Below are 19,904 nucleotides of genomic sequence, written 5' to 3' on the forward strand. Positions count from 1 at the left end.
GAACAAAGCATGGTGCTTGAAGCATCTGTTCATATATGTAATAAAAGTGGCATGTTAATCTTAATATTGTACTTGTAAAACATGAAATCTTGTTCTCTTTCGTTATTTGTTTCTTTAAAGGTAGCTAGTATTGAAGAACTTGAAGCTTTTATTTATGCCTGCGCCTAGGGCTATTGATATGAGCATGGCTAGGTTGCATGAAAAGAACAAGAAAAGCAAGGAATATAACTAAACTTACCCACTAACAACCTGATGTCATTAATCCAATCATAAAATTGGAGCAGAGAAACATCAAAGAAATATGAAAAATTTTGTGGAAAGTAAGCAAATTGTGCTTTAAGTTTCCCCATTTATAAGCTGAGGAAGCCCAATATGCCACTGGCCATACATTGCAAATCATTCACTGAGCCCCCAGACCAATTGTGTCCTGACATGTGGAAAGTTCTTAGGTATGTTCCATTCCTTTTTTGATAATGATTTTTTGTATTTGGTCCCTTAATTTTGTATGATTTTTTTATTTATTTAATTCATTTCTCATTTTAAATCTATTTTTTATCAAATTTGAACCACATGTTTCTCTATTGCTATAAAATACATATCTAAATTTAATTCTTACTTTTAAATATAAATTTATTTTTTAAATTTATCCCTTAACTTTGTATTTTATTTAATTTGGTTTTTTCATTGTAAATTTTTTACAATCTTTCTTCTCATCAATCCATCGACTTTTTTATACTTCCATCAATATTTTATCTTCAAAATAAATTCTTTAAAAAATAATATTATAAATATATTTATAATGTTAGATTGAATTTTATTTATCAAATAACATTACAACATGGAAAAGAATATGAATAACTATAACTAAATTTGCATAGAGAAAATCGATAAATTGAACTAAATTTGTACCAAAATATTATAAATAATTATAATTAAATTTATATAGAAACTTAAACAATTCAACTCAATTTTCTTTTAAATAAACCTCTTATCTCGACTGATAGAATGCTCACCCTTACCCAACAACTCTATGTCCACATCTACACGGATGAACTGCCCATATCCGCCATCTTTTCTAACCATCAACAATTAACCTAATCCATCATCTCATATCTTGACCATCAACAGATATCCTTGTATCTCATCCTAACACTTGGTAAATGATTTGTTGACTGGTTTTTTAGGAGAAGCACAAGTGGTAAGGTGTAACGTTGGCTGATGTATGTAGAGTTATAAGCATTATTTCATAAGACTCTTTTAGTATAATCCGAGAGAAGCAAACTTACTTTTGGCTTTACTATATACATGTTTAAATAATAATAATAATAACATAGAAGAAGAAACCAATTGCAGCAAATACTGGTTCGAAGGTGTTGGAGACAGGTGGCTTCTCTCATCAAAAGCCATTTACGTTTAAATTAATGGTTTCATTCAACAAATAAGAAAATAAGAACAGTTAGTTCTCTAATAAACAATATGGAGAAGCCATTAATGATAAGATCAAGTAAAAAAATATGCTAAAGAAACAACCAAATCCTCTTGCAAAAACCAATACATAATAGCAATTATCCCAACTCTCCTTTGGGGTTTGGTTGTTGCCAAGATTAAGCTTATTACATTTGACCCTATTTCTTGGAGAGCATTGCAAGGAAAATATAGTTTATAACAATGCTAGCAGAGAACCAGCTTCATCTGAATCTTTGACCCTATTTCTCAAAGTCTCAATTCTACACTGAATAATTATTGAGTTGCGGAAAAACAGAACTGCCACTATAATAACATTGTATGAAGTTCCTTATTTGCAAAGGATTAGCTAGGATGTGTTGCCACAAGTGCAGCTTGGTCAAATGGATAAAATCTCACTTGATGTTGTATGCCCTCTTCGCTGAATTGAGTGTGTTTGAAAGAAGCATTGCTATCGTCATCGGACCAACTCCCCCAGGAACTGGAGTAACAGCTTCAGCAATCTTGCAGGCCTCCTCATAACAAACATCTCCGACTAACCGGTATCCCCGTGGACTACTCGCATCCTTTTACATAAACAATATCACACACAAAAGAGGATATTATATGGGGATTGGGTAAGGAAACATGTAGATGGAAAACTCAAAAATGAAAAGAGGTAAAATGCCCACTAACCTCAACTGGATTTATTCCAACGTCAATAATAACAGCCCCAGGCTTTATCCAGCTACCCCTCACCATATTTGGTTGCCCCACAGCAGATATTATAATATCTGCTTGCCTTGTAATTTCCTCGGGATTCTTGGTTCTTGAATGGACAATGGTTACAGTAGCATCTTCTCTCTACAAACATCAAGACACTGTTAGAGGTAGGGAGGGGAAGAAATAATAATTTAAGCCTTGGAGGTTGATAGAAATGATTAGGACAAAAATAATTACTTGTAGTAACAGAGCAGCTGGCATCCCCACGATATTACTCCGGCCAATAACAACAGCCCTCTTTCCTTTAATATCAACACCGTATCTATGCAATAGCTCTATGCATCCTTTAGGAGTACATGGAACAAACAAGGGTTCTCTACCTCGCATGGCAAGACGACCAATGTTCAATGGGTGGAAGCCATCCACATCTTTCTCAATCGTGACAGCATTTAAGATGTTCTGTTCATTCATATGCTGATGGAAACCCATGAAGCAATATCAAGAGCCATATCAGTACCAAATGCAAGACAAACCCAGAGATAAACAACAAAATATGTCGACTCACGAATTTAGCAAAGGTCCTATTGTATGGACTTCTACTGCAGAATAAGACCGAGCCAGAAAAAAAATAAGCCAGTAACAATGGATTTTAACCATGTAGTAATATGTTGGCAAAACTCCTATTGGCAGACAACATAATGCATTAGCTAAAATAATTGCACTAGTTATATCAAATATTGCAATTTAAGTTGCTTAATTTCCCTAGTCCATGATTAGTTTCAACCATGCAAGCCCCATATACAGCATATAGTGTGATTCACACAAAGAAGATAAAAATGTAGGTTGTTACAAGTAGTTTAGAATCATACCGAAGGTAGAGGCAATTGAACAAGGATGCCATGAACCGAAGGATCACCATTGTAGTCAGAGATGAACTTTAGAACTTCTTCCTCAGAAGCATCATCAGGTAAATGCACTTCAAAGGAATTAATCCCTACAGATTCACAAGCTTTCTTCTTGTTCCGCACGTAAGTAGCAGAGTCCTTCCTATCCCCAACTAGAATAACTGCTAATCCAGGAACAACTCCAATTGCTTCCTTCAGTTTTAACACTTTAGCGCTTATCTCTTCTCTTATTTGCTTTGCCACGGCTTTCCCATCGATCACCTTAGCAGATGACTCTATAGCCATTGAAGCTGTATAAGAACAAACCAAAAACTACCTTAATGATCCCACTTTTATATGAAGATTTATGTGATCAAATATTTAAGTGCACATAATGCAGTCCAAGCGTTTGACGAAATGCGACAGTGAAAGAAAATAATAAAGAAAAAATATGTTAAAAAAAGCTTCTTAAAGAGAATAAGAACTTCCATACCGATGACGAAACGGGAAGAACGAGGAGAGCGGACGGAGAGGATTCGAGGAAGGGTAGGCGTGGGTGAGAAAACATGAAGTGGACCCACAAATCGGCGAAGGGGATTGAGGCCGTTGCTGAAACGGGTAAATGGGAGGTGGTGGACGGCGGCGGCCGACGAAGGATCAGTGAATATCATGGACGCCATGATACTGTTATGAGTCCTGGAACGGCGCTGCAGTAAGTTAAACGTTGCTTCGGTATTTAGGGCTTCACTAAAACGCAGAGATGACGGAAACGGAAGCTGCTTCTCAGCTTTTCACTTTGCAAGTAGGCTTGGCGGCGCGACTCTGTTCATTTCCTTTGTGTTTTTTTCACTTTTTTTTTTTTGGCGCTTCGGCTTTGCAAAAACAACAAATTTATCTTATTTTTATGGGTAAATTATGTATTTAGTCACATAATTATTTGCATAGTTCTATTTTGGTAACTTAATTATTATTATTTTTTATTAATTTAAGGTGATTATAAGGTATTACACGTTCTAAAATTTTTTAACTATTTGACAATGAAAACTTAAATATTCTTACAATCTCTGGTGCTTAAACCTGGATCTCTAGAGATAACAATCATCTTTTTAACTACTAATGTAACTTGATTGGTGCAATTTAATTATTTTTTTAAAATTATAGTTTCATTTTAATAAAATCTATTTTGGTAACTTAATTATTATTATTTTTTATTAATTTAAGGTGATTATAAGGTATTATACGTTCTAAAATTTTTTAACTATTTGACAATGAAAACTTAAATATTCTTACAATATCTGGTGCTTAAACCTGGATCTCTAGATATAACAATCATCTTTTTAACTACTAATGTAACTTGATTGGTGCAATTTAATTATTTTTTAAAATTATAGTTTCATTTTAATAAAAAAATCCACATTAGTAATTCTGTTAATTTTCTAATATTAAATGACCAAAATAAAATCAAAACATATCGTTAAGTACGATTTAAAAAAATAATTAGATAATTTAAACAAAATTGTATGAATAATTAAGTGAATAAATATGTAATTTACTAAGTTAATCCTATCAACTCATTTTCATTCTCTTTTATCATAGAATCCCCGCTCAAGCTTTGCAAATCTTTCTTTTAAGTTGTATCAAATAAAACTTTACAACAATTAGCATAAAAAATGAAGTAATATAAACTTATAATATAATTCTTCGAATCCAATGATTCCAGATAATCAACTTGCTTTTCATCTGTATTGTTTTCGAGTTACTTTCTTCCCAACACGTTAACAATACCTTGACCAATCTTGTTGATAAAATATATAAGAAATAGAGATTAAATGTATAATTATATTAATTTTTATTAATTATTAAATTAATGTCATTAGCATTTAACGATAAGAAATTTGTACAAATCAAGTGACAACAGTAGATAAAAGATGATTATTGTCCCTATAGATTCCAAGTTCAAGCATAAGGTCTACATATATGTTTGGATATTTATTGTTAAATAGATTTAGATATATCATATTTAAAAGAAGTATTTGTATTATTTCCCTAAAAAAGCATAAATAATGGGTATTAATTTTTCTAAAATGTGTCAATTATATGATGTTAATATTAATTTAAATTATATTTATTTTATTTTTAATATTTTTATATAAAATTTTTACATAATTTTCCCCCCAAAAATTGATTGCATCTAGAAAAGCTACTCTTTATGCCACCACTTCAAGCTACGAAACAAACAACAGAAATCTAGTGTAACAAACAAATTAAAATCATGCGAGATATTTCAATGCTCCTATCCCGAAATTTCAACCACATTCCTTCGCTTAACTTCCCTGAAATTGCCATTGTAACAAAATGCGAACAACGACTTAAAGAGAAGGTTAAACAGCTTGTTCTCAGCGAAAAGTCCACTATGCATTTGCTTCTACCCCATTTTGGTCTATTTATGTACGACTTGCAACACCGGGGCATGAATTTATTCTATACAGTTACCTCCCATTTTTCTCTCTTATTTATTTTGTGGCAACGGAATTACCTGTCATATTGCCAAAGTTCCTTCAGTAGAGTGGTTTTCATCTGAAGAATCTAACGGTTGAGTTTTGGATTTACTCTTGACTCCAAAAAAACCATAACCAAGAGAACATCCACTAGCTTGGCATAGCTGTCAAGAAAACACTTTGAGATGTCAGGTGTGAGTGGCCGTCTAATTAGTTGGTTAGTTCAGTGTGTAATAGTTGGTGATTCAAAAAAAATTGGAGTTGAGATCCAGACCATTTACTTTTCTTCCATTAATGTCTAATCATCACCATTCAAATGTGTAGATCCATGCATGAATGAATTGTGAAAGTCGTTCTTGTAAACGATGATTAAACTTGTATTGAATGCTAATGGATGCAAAAGTAAGGTGGGAGGGAGTACTACCTCTGTTAGCTCTGCAAGGTGGCGGGACCGAAATTCGTTGATTGTCGAAACAATCTCCGATTCCGATAGTTTAGCCTTCACCATAAAGGAATGGGATGTCAATAACAGAATATCAGCCGAAGCATCAGAATAATAAATGTATAACATTTTGCTTGAGGAAAAATGAACAACAGATTAAACTCTCTGTCCATATCAGATTAGCAATCACTTCTTGGTAAATAACAATCATAAACTGGTTCTAAACAAGTCGGTCAGGATTCTGATACCTGTGCAAGAACAGCGGCGACCAACTGCAGACTTGGTTCCAAGGTCTCCGGCACGACCTATGCTCAAAAGCCAGAAGAGAATTATAAAGAAACTCTAGAAGAAGAGAAAAATCACACAGAGGAAATGAGAGGAGGATTAAATTAGAAAGCATCAGTAATATTACAGCCGTTGCCCCAGCTTTTTCCAAAATAAGGCCATGATCAACATCATGAGCCTGAGCGAAAGTCTTCACGTTAGGGAAATACTTGCTCAGAGCCCAGACAGTTCTGCAAGTGGCACCAGGAGTATCCAAGGTTATTGTTGCAGCAGACGCTCTTTCAGCACCAACTTTATGAAGGACCTAGTCTCCCAATATTAAGAAAGTCAAATATTGATCCACAAATAGAGCCTACTTCAAGCTAATTTTGCTTACCTCTTGACTAGCAGCATCTCCAAAATAAATAGGAAGATCCAGTGCACGCCCCATGGCCACCATATCGCTGAAAAAGTGAGAATTTCTGTATCTTACCATGATTGATTGATGGGCTTTAGATAAGCATTTCAAAGAGTAAGGCCCCAGGTTCCCTTCACCCGGTAGCCAACATTCATCATGTATTTACATCAATCTTTCTAATTCATAGTCATGCACATACAACAGCAACCGGATATTTAATGTTATACAAATACATTGCATAAATTGGATAACGAAAAAATATTCATGAGTTATGAGCCAGTGTCATGGAATAATTAAGTTGGTTATAAGGATATATGCCCTAGCTTAAGATGATGGAGTTAGATGTTGCAAAACCACACCAATTATCGATAATTATTTGAACTTTAAAACCGTTAATAAAGAAATAAAATTTCAGGTTACCTTCTAACATCAAGAGCAACAAATGGAATTAGCAGTTCTGAAAGAAGCTGAGCTATGATCTGAAAACACTCAAAATGAAAGAGAAGACATGCCATGGTTACAAACATATTTATACCAAAATCTCAAATTAAAGGGTACAAGTATATAAAATATAAACACCTGCCCAACCCGTCCAAATCCACAGATGATGACGTGATCTTGCAAATCATCAGTCTGTAAATAAAACCAAGTCAAAGAGACAGATTACCAAGTAATCAGCTATCCCACTACATCAAGAATCAGATGCTTTGACGTATTGCAAAGAGTTGTTGAATACAAATATATATTGCCTCCGGTATTTTATAATATACACATTAAATGAACTTTAGAACTGATGAAAATCTAAATAATTTTATGGAAAAAACAATTAGCTTTCTTTCTATAACTTCTTGGGATCTATATATCATTCATGCATTTGGAGAATCATGGCAAGGCTGCTTTAGTAAATGGTACTCGTACTCTTCATTTTTTTTGAAGTATTATGTCTCAGATATAAATATGGGGATATGACCTCCAAGGGTCCTCCGAATAAATGGAAAACCTTAGAAAAATTCTAACTATACCCTTTCCAAATACATATATCTAACACTCACACCTAAGTCCATCCAAGTAACGTAGGCTTTAGTTATTTACAAACTGCTGAGGGGAAGAAACAGAAAACTTTGCAAACCTAAAAGGAGTCGTAAGTTAGACATGTTACCTCACTTTCAACAGGCAATAAACTCCTAACATCGTACAGCTCAAAACGAGAGGCAATTAACTGACCTCCAGCAGCAAGCCATGGTGTGAGGGCCATTGAGATCCCCACAAGAAGGAACAACAATGAAGATAGTTGAGAAGACATTATACCCTGCCAATAACACCATTTATACTTGCACGAGCAATAGGACATTTCATAATTAACACAAAGAAGTTGGATTAGCAATATTTCAATGGTGATTTAGCAACAAAATATGGCCATATACATGAGTCATGAATACTAATGAATACAACAAATCATAATAAAATAAACATGTGACACGCAAAGGAGAAAATCAAAAGTAAAATCCAATAGCCAAATAGATTAACTAAAAATTTAGAAATGCAGGATAAAGAGAAAGACAAATAGGATAATCTCATGAAGTCATGATGAAATGGTGTCCATTAATAAGGAGACAAACCTGATTAACAGCTTCACCAAAAGCTACAAATGCGAATTCTCCTCCTGGAGCTAGAAGAAGACCAACCCTTATAGCAGATATGATTGAAATACCAAAAAGTTTACCAACAAATGCCACCAATATAATCTTTCCAACAATTAAGAGTCCTAATGACCCCAAAACAACAGGGAAATTTGAAATAAGAAGCTTCGGGTCAATGGACATGCCAACCTGAAAACTCATTAAAAAGTTGCCATCAGTTCCACATGCTTGATGTCTTGATCGTCAATATGTGGCAGTACCAATAACTTAAACCTAATAGAAGCCAATTGAGCAAGTGTTCTCACCCTCCAAACCAAGTAATGTAATAAATTATGCGAAGATTTGATACAACCACCTCTCCCAACGATTGTCTCACTTCCAACTATGGCATTAAATTATCCTCTACTGTAAGTTAAAATAACAAATCTTGGTAATATGAATTCTATAATATTCGCACTAAATGACATAAAAAAATATGTTTTATACTCCTTGCAGTTTTCTCACCAAAAATGACCTTGTGTACAAAAACAGAACACCAAAATAGGTTCTGCAAATGAAGCAAGAATGTAATTCAAAGAAACACGCATCTAATCTTTGCATATTATGGAGATGCCAACAAATAAAATACCGTCATGAAGAAGAGACCCAATAAGAGGCCACGGTATGGGGCAATATCCGATTCAACCTGCAAAGAGAATTCAGTCTCTGCAAGAAGCAAACCAGCTAGAAATGCTCCCAACGCCATGGAAAGTCCAGCCTGTTCAACAAAAGTAAAAGAAAAAGGAAGCATCTAAGGTATTATTATAACTACCATAAAAGAAAGAAAAAAAATCAAGAACAAGTATAGTTTTCAATACCCCAGAAGTTAGTAGACTTGTCCCTAGAATAATGAGGAGAGTATTGGCAGAGAATATTTCTGGATTTTGATTTTCAGATATTTGCTTATAAATTGGTCGGAGCAACTGTAAGAAAGAATAAAAGGTATATAAGAACCAGCAGATGCTGTGTTTCTGAGGCATTACTCATATAGACAATCTTAAGTAAAATTTCAGAAGATTAAGGGGTCAAATGCTTCCTGGCAAATACAATCAGTATATTAGATTCATCATTGTGCATATCAGACCTCATAGAAATTCAGTTACCTCCACTGTGATGATACTGCAGACATCCGACCAGGATATATTCAAAACTTGATAGACTTTTTTTTTTTAAGTTTCTTATCAATCATAAGTTAACAGACAATATTGAGGTCAGAATTTATGAATGTCTAGATATAAAACTTACCAACCGTCCACCAGCAATAATTGCAGTGATGCCAACTGATGCCTTAACAGCAGCCAGTCCGAGAGCTTCCACAATGGCTCTAAAACCAACCTGAAAACCAGGAAAAAATACATTACTCAAAAGTGCCAATATAAGATGTAGAAGAAGTACCAGCTAATAACATAAAAGCCAAGATTTGAAGAAAGCACAAGCTCCCTTAACGCAAATTAGTGGAGTAAGCTGCACAGAAAAAACCCAAACAGAAATTAAGAAACCCTAGGGTGATTAAGTAACTGAAAGCCTTTTCTTAATAAAAGCTTAAGAAACCAATCATCGAAATATGAGTCCTAAGTAATCTTTAAGGTTGATTTCAGTATTACAACAATGAACTTAGATGCGTGTAAAAGCAATGTAAGAACCTTCAGTATCAAATGAAGAACAAAAAGGAAAAGCAAAGATGAATTTATTAGAATTTAGAACACCTTACCCCTCCTTTTGATGAATTTGGGGAGATAAGAGGTATGAGTATAAGCAAAACAACAACAGCCAAATCCTGGAAGAATAGACAACAATCAACAAAAAATTTGCAACAACAATCATCTAAATCAACTAAATGCCAAGTAAAACTTGAAAGACAAACAAAGGATCACAAACACATCAAGTGGGTATTATATTTGTCATGATTGATAGTTTATTCTAATCATTCATAAATTATTTTAAACACATCGGGAGCTAGATGGCATAAGGGCATAGATAATTACAACATCATGTTGAGTAGATTTCTAATTTCATCCTTTGCTAACTTAAAAGTAGAGATGCCAGATTAAAAAATGAAGAGGGGGAGAGAAAATTTAAAAAATGGAAGAAAAAAAGTGACACGTGAATCAGTTATGAAGATACATTTGGATAAATCTGCAGGAGAATTATTATCACAGACTGCATAATTCAATTCAAAAGAAATTGCATCCTGGAGCCAATCCCTATTCTCGGGATCATAGGATAACCTGAAAAAGCAAGACAGAAAATGAAGCACGTCCGTGGCGGGAAGTACTCTCACCTCGCTCCTGTAATACCTGCAAATAAAGATAGCAATTACATGTCATTCTAGACATGGGGTTTCAATATCTTCTCTGGTAAGTATGTTATTATAAAAGGAAATATGTGTGTGTGTGTGTGTGTATAAATAACTGATTAACTCAAATCTGTTGCAATCAGGTCATATCATACTATATCAAACTTATTAGTGGAATCGTAGAGACATGGAAAGAAACCAATTTATCTTCTAGTTTCAAAGATTTTAAGATACTGCAGATGAATATAAGAGGAAAAATGAATGTGTAACATATTCAAGAAGAGCCCTTTTGCTGTAGGAAGCTTGTCTCACAAACTTTATTGGTTTCTTCATATTGGTACTGGAGTAGTAGTGTAATTTAATGCTAAATTTAATGAAGTGTAAAATCAGTCTACTTCAATTACCTGCAAGACAACAGCAGTTGAAGATAATGCCAGGCCATTCCCAATCACTATTGCTGCTGGACCAGGCTGCCCAGAAATAAAATGAGCAACAAGGCCAACTGCAACGGATGTCACCAAGACCTACATCATATCGAAGTATAAGTTACAAGAAATCTGTCAAATACAAGAAACAATAATACAAAATTTATTTTCTCAATTACCTGGGCAGAGCCTAATCCGAAAACATATTTCTTCATGGAACTTAACCTTTCAACAGATAGCTGCAAAAAACAAAATAAGGGTTCAGATTAAAAATCTTCTCATGATGGAGATTCAATATAAAGCTAGAAACATGGATTTAAATAATAAATTCCACCTCAAGGCCGATATTGAACAGCAAAAAAACAACTCCAAATTCAGCAATTGCTTTGGTCCCATGCACATGATGGATTATGGATAGACCATATGGTCCAATCAAGATGCCAGCAGCCAAATACCCAAGAACAGGGCTGCCTAAAATTTGAAGCAGAAAGAAGACAAACATCAGCTTACACAAAATTGCAGAAGAGGAAAAAGGAAAATAGAACAAATAATAATGAGCATGAAAGAAAAAAATAAAATCTAGTGTAGAGACCATGAGGAAACGTCTTACAAAGCAAACAGAGAATTCAAGCATTAGCTCCAAAAATCTTCACAAAAATTCACGAAGATCAAGCATTTTTTAAGAATGTCATATCAATGCAACACAATCAAATTTGAACTACGGGATACAGATTTGTTACCTCCAGGAATTTTCTGAAATATCGGCACAAAAATTACACTTGCAAGAAGTAACCACAGCATATCGTAGACAGAGGCCTCCTCCTCATTCATCTGGGAAATTCAAAACTAGAAATAAGCTGCTGACAAGAAGCCATATAGTGTAGGATTAAGATTAAAAGAATCAAATAGAAAATTAATAAATGGTGTAGGATCAAACACCTCTTGATGAGGAAGCATTGCAACTAGTTTTTTTAATCTTTTAGGAAATTTCTGTATTTTTTGGATCAGAGGCTTTGCATTTGCAGAAACTTCTATTCTAGAGGTAATGGCCTCTGGCTGCTGCAGCAACTGAGCACTCCTCTCTGCCTGGTTAGCATAGAAAGCAACCCTGTGATCATAGGCAAGCAAACACTTTTTCATCACAATTTCTTACAAAAGGAATTTTACTGATAAAATACAAAGTCATAAGAATGGCCCTTTTCAGAGGATTTGATTTCTTGTTTGCATTATAGTCAAACAGTGAAGGGTTTATGGCTAAACTTTTAAGTAAAGCTGACATGATCATATCATTATAAAGAAACACATCTTGTTTCTACAGCTTCCATCAAAAACTGAAGTTAATCTTATATGACATTTGAGTCAAGAAGCAGGAACTCACCAATGTTCAATGAATACATACCAGAATTTTATGGAAGAGTGATATTGAAATTAGTTCATGAAACAAGGTAGTAACTTTCAAAGCATACCCAGCTCCAAAGAGAAGTAATCCTACAACCAGCTTAGGAATTTGTTTCCTTGCAGACTCCATAAGACCCTGGGCAACTGATGCTGGCGTGAGCTCTTTCCTATCAACAGTCAAATTAGAAAGAGACTTTTCAGCTCTTTTAAGGGCAATCTCAGCATCATTCACACGCTTTATAGCCTCAACTTCAAAAGCAACAGCTTGCTCTGCTAAAAGCATGATATTTGCAACATCTTCCTCAGCTTTCAAGGCATCCATCTGTGAGTTCTCGGCAACCTTATTCAATCTCTCTACTTCTTTCTGCCAGTCCTCCTTTTTACTCCGCACTTGTCTTAACTCTGCTTCACAATTTGCCAACTTCCCCTGGCATTTTCCAATCTCATATTGTGCGGCCAATAGCGCTCCATTATCTTCCCTAACATCCATTTGAACATCACTCTTTCCATAACTTTCTAGGGAACCATTTCCCTTTTCCAGAGGTTCAACCAAGTCTACTTCCACCTGTAGCCTTGCCTCAGCTAAAGATAGTGCCATTGTTGCTTTTTGAACAGCCTCTTTAGCAATATACTCTTCATTGACAATGTCTTGGATCACATTAAGCGTGCTACTAACATCATTCCAAGCTTTAGTTGCTTTGTCCTTCAAGGCTATTGCGGCTTCTGATATTTTTTGAACCTTTTCCTCAAACATCCTACTGTTAAGATGAGCCACTTCCAATTCCCCCATTGCCTTCTGCACCAATTTCCTCAACACATATACAGTAGGTGTTTTCACTTGACCATTTAGATTTCTCACCTCTTCTACTAGACCATTGGATACAGAATTACTTGAACTATCATCATTACTCTCAGGAAATTCCACATTCCGACCATTCCCATCAGTACACGCTAAAGACTCATTACCTTGGCAATGCGATCTAACTCCTCTTACTATGAATACATCAGGTAAATCATAAAAAAATGAGGTAGCCAAATACGTTCTGCACAAAGGATTATCAGAGTTTCCTTCAAAAATCAAATTTGAACTTAAACAACTACTATACTCCATGATTCTCCTTATTTTCCTCAGGGAGCAAGTTTTTGATCCATGCTTGGGATAGAAAACATTGCAATTGAAATTTCTACATCTAAACCTATGACATAATGGATCCAATATCATATTTCTAATACCTTCACCTCCTTGAAAGCCAGTGGAATGCTTAAAACAATGAGTAAAATCCATCTTTCTCTACCACACCGATCTTTTATTCTTGGCAAGGCATTTCAAGCACTCACATTGACGGTTTATGAAACACCTGGCAAATCAATCAAAGTATCAATGAATATTGAATACATCCTTGCAGCCTTAGAACAGTGATCCAAAACATACTTTTATACAATAACGTATACTTTATACGTCTACGATGAATATGCGTATTCGTAGAAATTACGTAGTTGTGTATAAAAATTGATAAAAAGTGAAGCGAGAGAACTGACCGATCAAAAATCAGACGAAACGTAGGAAAGATGCGTAGTTTGAGAGGAGAAACCAAAGACGAGAACAGAAAAAAAAACAGAAACAAAAAACTGATAAACAATTTAACGTGGCCTTTTTTACTCCTGTTTCCTTTCTTTTATTAATTGACAACTCTGTTTTACTTTCTCTTTCATTTTTCTCTCTGTATTTCCCATTAAGAGGTTGTAACTTAGAAATTTTCAAAATCTCTGTATTTCATTTTTCTGTTTGGGAACCGGGAAAGAGGCGCGGAAAAAAATACACGAAGGAACTAAGGTGATCGACGGATATTCTTTCCCTTTGGTGATGATTTGAATTTACAGAACTGGCCTTCTTTTTAGGAAGAACTTAATTAATAATTTAATATGGTAGAGTCAAAGCAGTTTCATTTTTTACGCGTGTGAGGTAGTTTTTTAATGGTAAATGTATGCGTCATCAAATTATTTTTTTCTGCAAATTTGACTAAATTTATATATTATATTTTGCTATTACTTGAAACATTTTGCTGATGAATTAGTGTTTAAAATTAACAGTGATGTTAGTAGACATCATTAAAATATAATTTTATCATATCCCGATTAGCAGGTTAATGTTCAACTCGGACGAACGTAAATCTTTCAACCCAAAATGACAGTTTTAAAACATATAAATAGTCATTTTGTAACTTTTAATAGTCAATGAACTCAACAAAATAACATCTTATAGTCAGAAGACCATTTTAATAATCATGAAACTCAACAAAATAACTTTCTATAATTAGAGGACCATTTGGGTACGTTATCCTATATTTTTTATTAAACTAAAAAGAAGTCCAAGACAATAGGCTACATAGGAGTATGATCTTCCTGTTGCATCGAGTCCGCGTCCAAGGCCAGTAGACCAACAAATTCTGTCGGGGGGAACATCGTAACGATCTAGCTGAAAGTGCAGCGGCAAAGCCAATGAGCATCGTACCAACAAGTTCTGCCGGGGGAGCATCGTACCCTAATAATTATATTAAGCTTCATTGGCATATAATACAAGCAGGAAGTAATATTCAAATGTGGAAGTTTTCCATAACTAATCAACAATTTATCCAACCCCAATGAGCTGAATTTTCATTCTCTGTATCCTCGGCATATAAACTTGTAAGGCCATATTTGATTATATCACACAAACTTTTGGTAAACGATTCCATAGATTTCTTAACATCAAAAATTACAGAGGTAACACGACATGTTGACACAATATAAGATCCGAGATGCACTTTCCATGGCGATCGATCCTCCGTGAGCAATTGACGCCACCATCAAGAATGTTTCGGACCACGACATTTAGAGACTGAATTCCTTCAACTTCATATATTTCCACCTTAACATCATCTTCATTCACCCCTTTCTCTGTCTCATCAATGGCCTTTGGAGATGCATCCAGAAGGACCGAGACTACACCCTTCACCCACTGGGGTGTTATGATAAGCTTCAGTTTCCCAAAGTCCTGAGGGAAGTGTGGGATGATGGAGAAATTCAAATCGTTTCCTTTGTCTCCAGCCCTACTGTGGGCTATACTATAAAGCGGAACCTTTTGCCCAGATGAAACTGCTGAAAAGTCGATTTCTGATGAAGAACAATATAGTCCGGTTTTTTGCATATCTTCTTGTGGAGATGGTGTCAGTGCTGGTTCATTCGAAATGCAGGCCTTAGTAACATCTGCAAAGACATGTTCCTGATGTTTTAATTCACCGACTTCGGTTTGTTTTGCCCCTATCTTCCAGAAAACATGTTCGCGACCAATCTGAGTGGAAATAAAACAGATTACAGAAAGTGATCGTCATTTTATTGAAGTTCTTTGCATAAGCATATCTGAAAATGATTGAATCGAGTAGATCAAAAAACGAAATGATGGCTTGATTACAGTTTTAAGTTCAACACTATGGACTGCATGGACTAAGAAATTAATTAGATGAAAGATGGGAAATGGGAGAATACCAGTTGTTTTTCCAGAACAATCTCCTTCTTGACAGCGGAGCTGCATGAGATGATAAACAGAATCATCTAGGTTAGACACAAAAATCATCGAGCCAACAAAAAAACTCACAATCATTTGGAATAATCCATAACCAGGAAACTTTATACATGAACTATTAGCATTTAATTTTTTGTACATGTATATCATAGATGTAAAATTAGAAGGAAATATACCTGATACCACCACCACCAGCCGGTCCATTTGTATATAATGCAGTAAACTCTTTAACAAGTTGCTGTGCGTGCTTCTTCTCTTGGAACAGTCCATCCATGCGTAGCCGAATATCTTCACTAGCCCTCCATGTTGATAGATAATTATTGATGCTGGTAGCTTTCAAGCTATCAAGTCCGATAATATAAGAAAGAATATGTGAGCTGGCACCGGGAATTGTCTCTTCCATCCATGATCTAACCTAATATATAAACAAAGAAAAGTGATATCAAGAGCCCAAAGGAAACAATGAGAAAAGTATTTCAATTGCATTTAGAGACAAAGATCAATCTTAAATAATGTCATTCGAAATCAACAAAGTAATAAACCATCAATTCTTTTTTACATCAGACTTACAAGAAATTCAGCAGCTTTAGCACGTTTAACACATTCATATCCTCCATATGATATCTCACCCCATCCTTTCCATCCACAGTGCTGGAAACAAGATAAATTAGTTAGCACAGAAACTATCTTAGGATACATTAAACCCAGTAGATCTGTGACTAGAAAAATATTGTGATAACTGGGTGGCGTGGGGCACTGCAACGACGAATAACATCACTCAGACACAAAAGAAAAGAGAATAATGCTTTGTCGAAATACCTACAAGCCATCTGCTGCACAACCGAAGCTAAGATAAAAAAGAAATTCCAAGTTATAAGCTAAATATTACCTTCAGAACTGAAGGTTACCTTTGGAATTAACTGCAGAAGTTTATCAGGAAAGGGATGAGCAGAAGGCTTTGCACCACTACAGAAAACTTTAGAGCTAGATAGTGGCTGGAATGAAACACCCCGAAAATCAACTACCTGCAGTTACAAGAAGCCTATTTTTATTTAGTTTTCCCTTTCAATGCAGTACAAATTTCCAAAAATGAAATTCAACTTACAACATCAGGTGTAATGTAAGCACTTGGATCTCCAACCTCGTAAAGTAGTTGTTCTGCACAAGTACTGAAATTTAAAATCCCGCCGCTACCTTCTGTCTTCATGATGCAGACTTCCCCACTGAATGAAATCTCAGCATAGGGCAACGATAGATCCAGGAGATTTGTGAAAGACAAGTTCCGATGCTTGTCCGCTAGATTAGAGAAAATGTAGCACATTGAAGCCGAGTCAATTAGAATTCTCCATTTAATCAACCTATTTCCCTTTTTATTATCTAGACAAACAAAGTGTAACTAACCTGGATGCATGAAGTATCCCCCTGTGAGTTGACAACCACACTCTAGAAGGTGTCCAGCCACAGATCCCTGCGCTAATAGCTCCAAGTCATCCCAATTCCAGCCTAGTTCATACACCTTTATCATATTCCAACAAAATTGCAGCACAAACTGTTAAATATAATCATGATAAACTAAAGTATAGAATCATAATGGCTGATAAGGAAAACAGTTTTGATGTGCAAAGTCATTAAAACATAGAGAATTATACCAAGACTACAGAAAAGGAAACCTAAAGCCAAGTAATGAGAAGAAAGGTTATATTTTCATACCATTGGAGCTAAGAATAACGCAGCATCAGCAACCCTTGAAGTAATTATAACATTTGGTTGGTATCTCTCCAGACATGCAACTATTGGGGCTGCTCCCAGATATGTGCTAATACCCTGCAGAAAATTGAACAAAATGAAGCTCAAGAGTTTGCGTTCCTCATCAAATTTCATGACTAAAGATGGAAAAATGCACATGCAGTTGAAAATCTGATCATAAATACTTTTCACCTAAAACCGTAAAGAAGATGCAATTAAGTCCATTGAATGGTACATGCAAGTAGTGACATCAGATTCTTACACCTTCCATAACCAGCTTCTCAGGCAAAGATCCTGAACCTGAATATTTTTAAAATATTTTTCATTTGGAGTCAGAGAATGTTGCTAAACACAATGGATCAAACTTATGGATTGCACTCAACTTATATTCCTACTATATTTCCTAAAATAAAGATCATGCATAATTATCATCGGAACTCACCTGCATAATTCGCCTGCATAACTACCATAATTTAGAAGGGGCTAAGCATACCTGATTCATTAACAAAGGTCTCATGAGCCACAGCAACTGACACACAAATCCCAAGGCTGCTGGCTATTTCTAAAACCTTTTCTCGAGCACCAAGTGGATCCACTATACAGAAAAGAATCAATAATCAATATGAAAAGAAAGCATCAAAGACAAAATTAAACAGCAGGAGAAAGTATTTTGGTGAAATTTGTTAGACAAACTTAGCATCTGAAACATTGTTTTCAAATTCTCATACTTGCACCCATGTTGGTAATTATACAAATTCCTCTATCCACAGCCAAAGGTAGTAGCAAAGACATCCATTCTGAAACTGAAAATTTTAACAATTTAGAGAAAACCCAAGAATAAAACATAAATAAGTTTGAATTCAAAACAACTGAAAGCAACATTAGCATACTATTAGAGTCGTAGCCATCACCGCCGGAAGCCATAGCTTGATATCGCTCAGCAAGAGTACGTTCCGCTAAACATTCAAGAACAATATAATTAATCTCTTTGACTCTGTTAAGCAACTTCAGAGCTGCCATTGGCCGATCACCGCCAAACCCAGCTCCACAACCAATATAAACTTTGTCTTTTCTTCTTTGAGGATTGATTCTCTGCAGTTTAACATACAATAATTCATACTCTGGAAAACTATGTTCGATATCTCATTCTAAAAACTGATAAAATTAGCTAACCTTCTTGATCAGGCAGTCATGCATCTCTTCGAAGCTCTGCTTTTCCATAGATATCTGTCTCACCGTCGAGTTTTCTTCTTCGGAGTCCTGACTATCAAACCGAGAAGTTCCTGATTAGAATCTGGAAAACGAAGTACGAGTTTTTGAAGATTATTTGGGTAAAACTAATTCTAAAGTCACTTAATTATGAATTTAGTATTAAATAAATTACTTTTTATAAATGGGTCACTTAATTAAAATATTATTATAAATATATTAATTGTTAAAATTAAAATAGACGTGTAATTTAAAATAATAAATAATATTTTTAAACTTCAAAAGTTATATACTTTATTAATTTATTTATAATTTAAAAAATTAAAAAATTAAATATTTTATATTTAAAAATCAAATCAATTTAATTTTTATAATACTATTAAATTAAACGAGCTAATCAATTATTAGAATAAATTATATCTAAATTACTTAATTATAAATAACAAATAAATCAATTTTATTCTGAACAATATAAATATATCAATTAAAATATTGTTATAAATATATTATTAGTCGTTAAAATATTAAAAATAATAAATTTTCTAAAATTTGAAAATTAAATTAAAAATTATATAATTTATTAATATATCATACCATTAATTTTATAAAAAAATTAAAATTTAGATAATTATTTTATGATAAATTAATAATATAAATAACCAAAACATAACTTTCAAAAATTAATTGATCATAAGAAAAAAATGATCACTGGTTTAGTTTATAGGAAATTAAAATAATATATAGTTAAACTATACCATTCATCATTAAATTATATCTATACTTTTATTTTTATTTAATTATTAAACTTTTAAATTATTTATATTTTAATCACTCCTAAATACGTTAGTTATTTTTAATATTATTTTTATTATAACATTTCATGTTTTATTAAATTTTTTGCCATATAAGATTACAAT

The 19,904-nt window shown here is 34.2% G+C and overlaps 3 protein-coding genes across 5 annotated transcripts; all 3 read right to left on the minus strand.

Moving 5' to 3' along the window:
* Window positions 1-1,592: 1,592 nt before the first annotated feature.
* Window positions 1,593-3,891, minus strand: LOC120189115 (bifunctional protein FolD 4, chloroplastic-like). 2 transcript variants are annotated; one of them, XM_039192451.1, is made up of 5 exons: window positions 3,545-3,891; window positions 3,036-3,365; window positions 2,404-2,640; window positions 2,140-2,307; window positions 1,593-2,030 (listed from the first exon to the last, which is right to left on the minus strand). In XM_039192451.1, the coding sequence occupies exons 1-5, from the start codon at window positions 3,728-3,730 to the stop codon at window positions 1,860-1,862; spliced, it is 1,092 nt and encodes a 363-aa protein (XP_039048382.1). In that variant the 5' UTR covers window positions 3,731-3,891; the 3' UTR covers window positions 1,593-1,859. The 2 variants fall into 2 exon arrangements, with proteins under 2 accessions (XP_039048382.1, XP_039048383.1); XM_039192452.1 differs by having other exon boundaries at window positions 3,036-3,361; window positions 3,544-3,890.
* Window positions 3,892-5,445: 1,554 nt separating this feature from the next.
* Window positions 5,446-13,755, minus strand: LOC120188970 (K(+) efflux antiporter 2, chloroplastic-like). The gene is made up of 20 exons (XM_039192333.1): window positions 12,539-13,755; window positions 12,012-12,180; window positions 11,813-11,903; window positions 11,407-11,543; window positions 11,252-11,311; window positions 11,052-11,171; window positions 10,580-10,648; window positions 10,063-10,128; window positions 9,597-9,686; window positions 9,170-9,274; window positions 8,941-9,069; window positions 8,292-8,501; window positions 7,832-7,981; window positions 7,252-7,305; window positions 7,093-7,151; window positions 6,652-6,718; window positions 6,403-6,579; window positions 6,239-6,295; window positions 5,973-6,047; window positions 5,446-5,712 (listed from the first exon to the last, which is right to left on the minus strand). Exons 1-20 carry the CDS (start codon window positions 13,753-13,755, stop codon window positions 5,590-5,592), a joined length of 3,225 nt encoding a protein of 1,074 aa, XP_039048264.1. The 3' UTR covers window positions 5,446-5,589.
* Window positions 13,756-15,055: 1,300 nt separating this feature from the next.
* On the minus strand, window positions 15,056-19,056 carry LOC120188588. 2 transcript variants are annotated; one of them, XM_039191980.1, is made up of 13 exons: window positions 18,952-19,056; window positions 18,669-18,870; window positions 18,507-18,581; window positions 18,272-18,373; window positions 18,041-18,078; window positions 17,743-17,856; window positions 17,434-17,548; window positions 17,138-17,328; window positions 16,941-17,057; window positions 16,603-16,683; window positions 16,209-16,447; window positions 15,996-16,035; window positions 15,056-15,801 (listed from the first exon to the last, which is right to left on the minus strand). In XM_039191980.1, exons 1-13 carry the CDS (start codon window positions 18,997-18,999, stop codon window positions 15,226-15,228), a joined length of 1,938 nt encoding a protein of 645 aa, XP_039047911.1. In that variant the 5' UTR covers window positions 19,000-19,056; the 3' UTR covers window positions 15,056-15,225. The 2 variants fall into 2 exon arrangements, with proteins under 2 accessions (XP_039047911.1, XP_039047912.1); XM_039191981.1 differs by lacking the exon at window positions 18,952-19,056 and having other exon boundaries at window positions 15,057-15,801; window positions 18,665-18,798.
* Between the last annotated feature and the right edge of the window lie 848 nt (window positions 19,057-19,904).

This window comes from Hibiscus syriacus, unplaced genomic scaffold, assembly GCF_006381635.1.
Source record: "Hibiscus syriacus cultivar Baekdansim isolate YM2019G1 unplaced genomic scaffold, ASM638163v2 tig00116951_pilon, whole genome shotgun sequence".
Classification (NCBI taxonomy): Eukaryota; Viridiplantae; Streptophyta; class Magnoliopsida; order Malvales; family Malvaceae; genus Hibiscus; species Hibiscus syriacus.